General features: G+C 42.8%; 1 protein-coding gene across 1 annotated transcript in view; it reads left to right on the top strand.

The window, feature by feature from the left end:
* The window catches only part of LOC122555468 (MAP7 domain-containing protein 2-like), a 22,601-nt gene extending 19,727 nt beyond the window's left edge, over positions 1–2,874 (top strand). The window contains exon 5 of the mRNA XM_043701495.1: positions 790–2,874. Within this exon, the coding sequence (XP_043557430.1) occupies positions 790–797 (8 nt within the window). The 3' untranslated portion in view covers positions 798–2,874. The remainder of the gene's footprint in view (positions 1–789) is intronic.
* The last annotated feature ends 7,059 nt before the right edge of the window (positions 2,875–9,933 follow it).

The raw sequence follows: 9,933 nt of genomic DNA, 5'->3' as shown, positions 1-9,933 counted from the left end.
GTGGATATGTGGGGGAGAGGGGGGCATTGTGGATAGATGGGGGAGAAGTGGGGGGCAGTGTAGATATGAGGGCTGTGAGCTGAATGTCAGAGCTGTCAGCTCTATTTTATCACTCCACCAGTTTCAGATTTTTAGACCTTCAAGGTCAAATCTTCAAATACTGACTAGACTGGGTATATCGCTTCATTACACGGCAATTTGTGTAAATTGGGGCTATTCAAACACAAAAAATCCTGAATCTGTGAGAGCTCAACCTCACCCATTCAGGCTGCTTGTATGGTGCCAACTTTGTTTTTATATAAAAAAACCCAAGGCCTCACAAGCTGTTTACTCTGTGAGTTTTGGTAGACTGCTGTTAACCTTTGCCTTAAAACCTCTCCTTTAAAAGAGGACAAAATAACCTCATAAAGCCACAGTATCACAACTGTCCAGAGATAGCTTTTTTCCGAAAAGCAATGACCGTAAATGCTTGGCTGTCACTTCAAGACCAACCCTGCCAGGAGTTTAATTATGTAGACGATCAAGGAATGGAATCGATATGCAGGATGTTAGCCCAGACCTGATTGAATGGTGGGACAGGCTCGAGGGGCTCAATAGCCTCATCTTCAATCTGTGTCTCTATTGGATGTTAATCTGAGTTATGTAGAGATGAATTTTAATAGAAATGAACACTTCTTAATTTTTTTTATCTTTTCAGAATAAAGCCATCATATCTCTTTTCTCCAGATACTGATGCAGAAGTGTTCTTATATCCTCAATGCTGACAAAATTGCATTTATTCTTTCCTAGAGTTCTGAACACATAGGTGCAGGGGCGCAAAAGACTTGGCTTCAATCAGTCCAGCACTGCTATGATTCCGAAGACAGCGCTACTTTAAGAAGATTCATGTAGCCTTCATAGATATGGTGGTATAACCAACAGTGATCCTTTAAGCAGCAGTACAAATAATCCATTTTAAATGCAAATCTGTCTTTTTTTACACATGTAAATCTGCATATGTTCTCTCTGGCTCGAGTGGTCAGTAAGAGCAACAAACTGAAGTATCATTCATCCTGCAATTAAATATCTACAATAAAAGCTCCCTCACATTTATTGTAATAATAATTAAAATTAATCCCTCCATCAGTCAGTGAACTATTATCCACATGTTAAGATCGCTGTGATTCTCAATGATGTCTACTTCGCTTCTGCTGGCTTCTCATAATTTCTCTTCTAAGAAGAAGGATGTTAATATTGAAACCGAGTGAGTGAATTTCCCTGGAGAGGTATTGGTTTAATTGCACTATGAATGGATCTTGCAGTGACGCAGAGTATGGATTAAGGGACATTGTTATGTGTTTTAGAAAACTCAGGTATTCTTCCATGGTTACTGAATGTTCATTTTGATGCAGATGTTAGAAATGTTTTATTATGATTCTCAAAATATTTATTGCATCATATTTAATTATAGTTTTTATAAATGAATTTTTTTCATAACTGGGAACTGGAACCTCCTAATTTTTATGGTAAAATGGAATTGTGAAATTCTTGCCATCTTTAATTGCTAGAGTAAGTGCAGTATTATATTTGCTTTATTGCTAATTTGACTTTTAAGATCAAATATCCTTAAAACATGACAGCATCGTGCCTCTGAACAAAGTGCTATGTTAACCAAACACAACTTTTGCTGCAATTTTTATCACCCGGAATATTTTATTTTGAAAAGGTTATCCATTGAAAAGGTTGTGAGAAATCAGACTTACAAGCCTGCATGAAAAGATAGGCTCTGGGTGTGCAGCCAGTGTACTGAAGAGATATATAACGTCAATACACATGGAGAATTCTCTCTAAATGTAACATGCCTTGCAGTTTTTATGCTATTACGTAACGCCAAGTTTTGCTTGCGTCTCAAAATCAGTTCAAGGTTTAATATGCAGATGGGAGGAATATATACTACTCTACTAGTGGAAAGTAGTGACAGAAGTGGAAATAATTTCACAAAAGCTGCAATCTTTTCACTTGCACCTCACTACTGCAAGGAGCTTTGCAACAAGGCAAATACAGTCAAATGTAAAACAGTGCAAAAGGATGTCATTAAAAGAGCTCTCATTGCCTTAAGCATAGTGCTTGAAATTAATTTATATGATGACTGGTGAAGACAGCAATTGGTACACTTTACAGTGTCTGTGGTTCAAGCAGCCTGTGCCAACCCAAAGGGAACGACAGTTGAGTTAAAATACATCGGCTATCCATTGGACTTTATGATAAATGATGTAGGTTTGATGTTAATCCAGTGTTTAGTCTTGTATGGTAACTGATTCTCACGGATGTACATTGAGTTGCCAACACCCCAAAGTGTTCAAAAATTGAAGATTAATCTCCTTGATGTGACTGTGAGCAAACCTCAAATTACAGGGACTTGACAAATGTTGTGGTTGTTTCTTCATTCATTTGTCACAAAAATGTTAGAGATGTGGGAAAGGCAGTTTGAGTGGAGCAGCTTGAAGCAACAGGGCTACCAGAGTTGACAACCTGAGGTCCAAAACCTTCAGCCAAAGCAGTTTGCCAATCAAGCAAAGTACCTCGCCTCCCTCACTTTGATTCCACTGGAGAGGTTACACTTGGGTGTTGAAATCACAAGCACCAGCAATCTTACCATGTGGCTGTACGCAAGCTTCCAGATCCCCTCAGTTCTTTCCTTGTGTTTGCTTTTTGCTGTAAAATCTGTGCGATGACAATTATAGAATCCCTACAATCCCCATTCTGCCTATCAAGTCCACACTAACCCTCTGAACAACATCTCTCCCAGATCTACCACTACCCTATAACCCTGTATTTCTCTTGGCTAACCCATCTAGCCTGCACATCCTTGGACATCACAGGGAATTTAGCATGGCCAATCCACGTAACTGTACATCTTTGGGAGGAAACCGGAACACCCGTAGGAAACCCACTCTGACACGGGGAGAATGTGCAACTCCATGCAGACAATCTTGCGAGACTGGAATCGAACCTGGATCCGTGGCACTGTGAGGCAGCAGTGCTAACCACTGAGTCACCATGCCATCGTGAACTAAAAGCAGGCAATCCAGCAAAGTTGATGAATGAAAGGAAAAGGTGCAAGCATAAACACCACCAGGTGAGGTACAGCGTGGAAAAGAGTTTCAGGTTTTGTCCATGATGGCAGCACAGGGTTTTGGTCGCATGTGGGAAGGCTTGACCAGTCACCTAGACAAGCCGGAGGCCCTGGGAATAATCATGTCCTCCACAGTATTCAAACATTCCCATTGGGTTGGTGCCTATTGCTGAAAAATCCTAGGTCCACCAAAAAGCAGTGTACTTCTTGTGGGCTGTCTTAACTGTGTATGTGGTCAAATCTGTAACACTGGCTTAACTTCTCACAAGATGGCTGTCCATCAGCTTCTATAGCGTAGAAGAACTTGTAATAAACAGTGCTCAGTTGGGCAGTGACTAACCACTAAACTGCTAAACATGTGTGGTGTGCACACACACAGAATCTCGTCTCATTGCGCTAAGTTGATCCATTCTGTTGAATTGTCAACATAGTGAGACTTGCATGCCACATTCGAGGTTGTAGAAAAGATCTCATTTCAGAATGCCGCAATGTGTACCATTTTCACTGAACATTAATAACTCCATTATCAATATAGCCAGTGTATAATAGCTTGTTGTGTAGTTTGCTGATGTGCTGAATACTCCTGTCATAATGCACAGCATGTGTGTACGTTTAATGCATCAATAAATTTTTATTCAAAACACTTCCAAACACGTCCTGCTGAAATCATTACATTTAAGCAAAAGGCAGAAGCTATGACTGAAGAATTTATATTTTCTCAATAAAGCAAGGACTCAGTGCACAAAAACAGGGAGGATTTAGAGTGGTATAGAAAGATCCATTGCTGTCACCTCAGTTAACACAAAGGTTAATACGTGGTTAATATTTGACATTTTCAACAAGTCAACAGCTCTGTTTCTCCTCGTTCACTCTTTGGATGTGAATATAATTGGCAAAGCCATTACCAATTGCCTGAAACGAAGGCAGCAGTAGATAATCTTATTCAAGTCCACCTAGCTAAATAAATATGTCACACAACCCGCTAGGCAGTTCCCACTAAGGGAGGCAAAAGAATACATACGCGAGTCTAGAATAATGCATGAGTTGGGAAGAGTATTTGGAACTGGTGTTTTTTTTATTTGTTCATGGGGTCAGAGTGTCACTGGCTGGGCCAGCATTCATTGATCATCCCTTAGTTGCCCTAGAGATGATGGTAGTGAGCTGTCTTCTTGAATTGCTGCATTTCATATGTTGTAGGTTGACCCACAATGCCATTCAGGAGGGAGTTCCTGGATTTTAACAATGAAAAAGCGGTGATGTGTTTCCGAGTCAGGATGATGAGTGGTTTGAAGGGGAATTTACAGATAGTCTGCTGCCCTTATCCTTGTTTGTGGATTCAGAAGGTGCTATCTCAGGATCTTGGCTGAATTTCTGCAGTGTATTTTGTAGATGGCACACACTGCTGCTACTGAGCATCATTGTAGATGTGCTGCCAATCAAGCGGGTTGCTTTGTCGTGGATGGTGTCAAGCTTCTTGAGTGTTGTTGGAGCAGCACCCATCCAGGCAAGTGGGGAGTATTCCATCACACTCCTGACTTGTTCCTTGTAGTTGGTGGACAGGCTTTGGGGATGTGTTACTTAGAGTCATAGAGTCCTGCAGCACAGGGACAGACTCTTTGATCCAAACTGATCCATGCCAACCAAGATGTCCATCCACGGTAACCCCATTTCCCTGCACTTGGCCCATATCCTTCTAATCCTTTCCAATCCACGTATTTGTCCAAATGTCTTTTAAATGTTGTTAATATGCTCATTCCATATGTGTACCACCCTCTGTGTAAAAAAAGTTATCCGTCAGGTCCCCTTTTATTTTTTCCCCTCTAGCCTTTCCCTTCTAGTCCTCGATTACTCAACCCTGGGAAAAAGACTGTGTGCATTTACCTTATCCATGCCTCTCATGATATTATCCACTTCTATAAGATTCCCCCGTCAGTCTCCTACACTTTAACGAAAAAAGTCTAGCTTGTCCAACGTCTCCCTATAACTCAGGCCCTTGAGTCCTGGCACCATCCTTGTAAATTTCTTCTGCACTCTTTCCAGTTTAATAACACCCTTCCCATAACAAGGGGACCAAAACTGAACACAATACTCCAAGTGTGGCCTCACCAATGTATCATACAACTGCAACATCCCAATTTTGAGATTAAGTGCCTTAACTGATGAAGGCCAGTGTGTCAAAAGCCTTCTTCACTGCCCTGTCTACCTGTGACTCCACTTTCAGAGAACCGTGACGCTGAACTCCAAGATCCTTCTGCTCCACTACACTCTTTACTATTCACCATGAAACTCCTACCTTGATTTGACTTTCCAAAATGTAAAACCTTGCATTTATCTATATTAAACCCATTTGCCATTTCTCAACCCATTTGCCATTTCTCAGCCCACTTCCCCAGCTGATCAAGGTCCTGCTGAAATTTCTGATCTTCCTCACTCTCCACAGTGTTAGTGTCATCAGCAAACTTACTAAACATGCCTTATACATTCTCATCCGAATCATTGACATAGATAACAAACAGTAATGGGCCCAGCACTGACCCCTGAGGCACTCCACTACTCCCAGGCCTCCAGTCCAACAAGCATCCTTCCACTATTACCCTCTGCTTCCTACCATCAGGCCAATTGTGTATCCAATTTGTCAATTCCCTGGATTCCATGCGATCTCACCTTCCAGAGCAGCCTACCATGTGGAACCTTATCAAAGGCCTTACTGAAGTCCATTCCTGATGAAAGGCTTATGTCTGAAACATCAATTCTTCTGCTCCTTGAATGCTGTGCTTTTCCAGTGCCACACTTATTGAGACTACATCTACCACCCTGCCCTCATTAACCTTCCTGGTGGCTTCTCAAAGAACTGTAACAAATTTGTGAGGCATGATCTCCCAAGGACAAAGCCATGCTGACTACTCCTTATTGAACCCTGTCTTTCAAAATGCAGATATATCTTATCCCTCAGAATCTTCTCAAGTAACTTATTTACCACAGATGTTAGGTTTACTGGCGTATAGTTCCCAAGTTTTTCTTTGCAGCCCTTCTTGAATAAGGGCACTACATTCGCTACCCTCCAGTCTTCCGGGACCGCTCCCGTGGCTAATGATGATGCAAAAATATCAGCCAGGGCCCCTGCAATTTCTTCTCTAGCTTCGTGCAGTGTTCTTGGATATATCTGGTCAGGACCAGGAGATTTATCCACCTTCATATCTTCTAATGCATCCAACACCTCCTCTACTGTGATATGGACTATCACCAGTAACTTCCCAAGTCTTCATGTCTTTCTCCACGGTAAACACAGAAGAGAAATATTCATTGAGACCCTCACCCATCTTCTGTGGTTCTACACCTACATGTCCACTTTGGTCCTTGAGGGGCCCTATTCTCTCCTCAGTTATTCTTTTTCCTTTGATATACTTAAAGAACTTCTGAATATTCACCCTAATCTTCTCAGCCAAGGCTACCTCATGCCCCCTTTTTCACCTTTCTGATTTCCTTCTTCAGTCAATTCCTGTATTCCCTGTATGCCTCCAGGGATTCCCTTGATCCCAGCTACCTGTACCTGAGCCACATTTTTTTTTGGTCAATCCTACTTACTGCAGAATTCCTAGCTCTTGACTTGCTCTTGTAGTCATTGTATTTGTATGGAGAGTCTCACTGAGTTTCTGCTCAGTGATAACCCCCGCGATGTTAATGGCAAGAGATGGAATGCCAATGGACTTCAAGAGAAGCTATTTAGGTTATCTCTTACGGAAGATGGTCATTACCTGGTACTTGAGTGGCACCAATGTTAATTGCCACTCAGCTGATGAGTGAATGTTGCCCTGATCTTGTTGCATGCAGACATGGACTATTTCATGGATAGTCACTTAGATCAGATGGGAGTAACTGGATAGAAATGCATTAGCAAAAATGGATCTGAAGAGTGAAAAGACTCGCATTTGTATAACATCTTTCCTGAACTTCAGAGCAGTGTGCAGGCAATGAAGTCCTTTTGAAGTGTAGCCATGGTCAAAATCTAGGAGTGGCAGCTAAAAGTCCCATGAACAGGAAAGCAACGACCTCAAGAAGTGGGGACAATCCAATTTCTGGTCCCTGTGATCTCTACTGCAAGTCTGTGGTCTTTTTAATCATATTAAACAATCGTTCACATTCAGTCAAAAACCTCTTTATGTAAACATTGACGTGTCCACAGATTACCCTCAGAGTATGTCAATATCCAGTATGTGAGGATGAACATTGGGTGACTAGTGTTTTCACATGATGCTGTAGAGTTTCCAATAGGCGATGTCAGATTCATTTCCAGTGGCCTATCGAAGACCTATGCAATCACACAGTGTGTGTGTTATGTTCAAATAAAGTTCTCCTGTATCATTCCATCAATTGTAATTTACCTTAACCCTGTGAGAAAAGGGATGCCCACAATTGCTCGCTGTCTCATGTGTTTGCAACCCTTCTGACAATGAGCTTGCAGCAGCTCTTGGAGAATGTCTGGGTTTGGCTTGACGGCACCATCAGCACATCATGAGTTTTCAACATGAGAAAGGCCCACCCCCACTGACCTTGAACTATGCCATAATTGTCATGTCCTTCCATCATCAGTGTTCTGGGAGCTCCCAAATGCCCACATGTTTTACCGAATCGAACTTCCATAAACAAGTCCCAAACTGGCTGCACTGGTCAGCGGCTCATCTCCTGCCTTCTCAGCAGCTCCAACATCTAAAAGGAAGAAGATGCAAAATTCACCAGCTGCCCCAATGGGGAAGCCACAACACTCAAGAACTTGACTTGCTTGCTGTCCCTGCCATCATTTTCCATCACGGAAAATAGAGGAATCCAAAGTTGCTGCAGGAGTTCCATTTTGAATAGATTATCTACAGTGTGGAAACAGGCCCTTCGGCCCAACAGGTCCACACAGACCCTCCGAGAGTAACCCACCCTTATCCCCTGACTAATGCACCTAACACTACGGGCAATTTATTATCGCCAATTCACCTAACCTGCACATCTTTGGATTGTGGGATGAAACTCCACTTAGACACGGGGAGAACGTGCAAACTCCACACAAACAGTCGCCCAAGGCAGGAGATTAGATTAGCTACAGTATGGAAACAGGCCCTTCGGCCCAACAAGTCCACACCAACCCTCCGAAGAATAACCCACCCAAGACCCATTCCCCGGCCCTACATTTATCCCTGACTAATACACCCAACACTACGGGCAATTTAGCATGGCCAATTCACCTAATCTGTACATCTTTGGATTGTGGGAGGAAACCCACACAGACACGGGGAGAATGTGCAAACTGCACATAGACAGTCACCTGAGACCAGAATCAAACCCGGGTCACTGGCAACTGTGAGGCAGCAGTGCTAGCCACTGTGCCACAACATTTGACTGCAAAGACAGGACAAGCCCCAGTAAGCAATACAAATATACAGCATTACTGTTTAACAGCACTAAGAAATTTAAAGAAGGAAAAGAATACCACAATGCAACACTACCGAACAATGTTAACCATCCAGTTCAGGTGTGGATTGAGTCACATTCAGGTAACTGGTAAGTAAACCAGCCTGAATGACAGGAAGTAGACAGAGAGAAACTTTTCACCTTGTCGGAGAGATCAATATGCAGGGAAGCATAGATTAAAGATAAGGGGCAGAAAGTTTAGAGGAATGTGGGGGAAAGGCTTTTCCACTGAGAGGATGAGAATTTGGAACTCACTGTCTATAAGGGTTGGAGAGGCAGAAATCCTCATAACATTAAGAAGTGTTTAGATGTGTTCTTCCAATACCAAATGCATGCAAGTCTATGGGCCAAGTACTAGAAAGAGGGTTTAGAATAGTTAGTGATTTTTTTTTCACCAGTGCTGACGTGAAAGGCCTTTATCTGTTACTCAAAATGAACCTGAACTGGACTTGCATGTGTGTAACACTGTCCATCCTATAGAAACCGTTGAAAAGCCTTGGAGACAGACCACCTAACGGGTCAGTTGGAAAAACCCTGTTCTTCTGATCAGAGATCCTAAATCAAATCCTGCTCCAACCTCATTTTTGCCTATTCCTTCTAAATGTTGAAAACCCTTCAACAGTTTTTCCCAGCCTTGTCTCTGCAGAGGCTATTAAATCATAGCCTTTTGCTTTAGATTACATTAGATTACATTACAGTGTGGAAACAGGCCCTTCGGCCCAACAAGTCCACACCGACCCGCCGAAGCGAAACCCACCCATACCCCTACATTTACCCCTTACCTAACACTACGGGCAATTTAGCATGGCCAATTCACCTAACCCTGCACATCTTTTGGACTGTGGGAGGAAACCGGAGCACCCGGAGGAAACCCACGCAGACACGGGGAGAACGTGCAAACTCCACACAGTCAGTCGCCTGAGGCGGGAATTGAACCCGGGTCTCAGGCGCTGTGAGGCAGCAGTGCTAACCACTGTGCCACCATGCCGCCCACCGTGCTTCTTCCCGTGCCATTAATTTATTCATCTTGTTGCAAATGTGAATACCTATTTAGATTGAGTGCTTTTAGATTTGACATCTCTCTGTAATTTGACCCCAGTTGATTCCAAGGCTTAGAACATAGAACATAGAACATAGAAGAATACAGCGCAGTACAGGCCCTTGGGCCCTCGATGTTGCGCCGATCCAAGCCCACCTAAACTACACTAACCCACTATCCTCCATATACCTATCCAAATGCCTCTTAAATGTTGCAATTGTACCAGCCTCCACCATTTCCTCTGGCAGCTCATTCCATACACACACCACCCTCTGCATGAAAATGTTGCCCCTTAGGTCTCTTTTACATCTTTTCCCTCTCA

Source organism: Chiloscyllium plagiosum, chromosome 12 (assembly GCF_004010195.1).
Source record: "Chiloscyllium plagiosum isolate BGI_BamShark_2017 chromosome 12, ASM401019v2, whole genome shotgun sequence".
Classification (NCBI taxonomy): Eukaryota; Metazoa; Chordata; class Chondrichthyes; order Orectolobiformes; family Hemiscylliidae; genus Chiloscyllium; species Chiloscyllium plagiosum.
The sequence above is the reverse complement of the archived record's forward strand: the minus strand, read 5'-3'. Positions and strand labels throughout refer to the sequence as shown.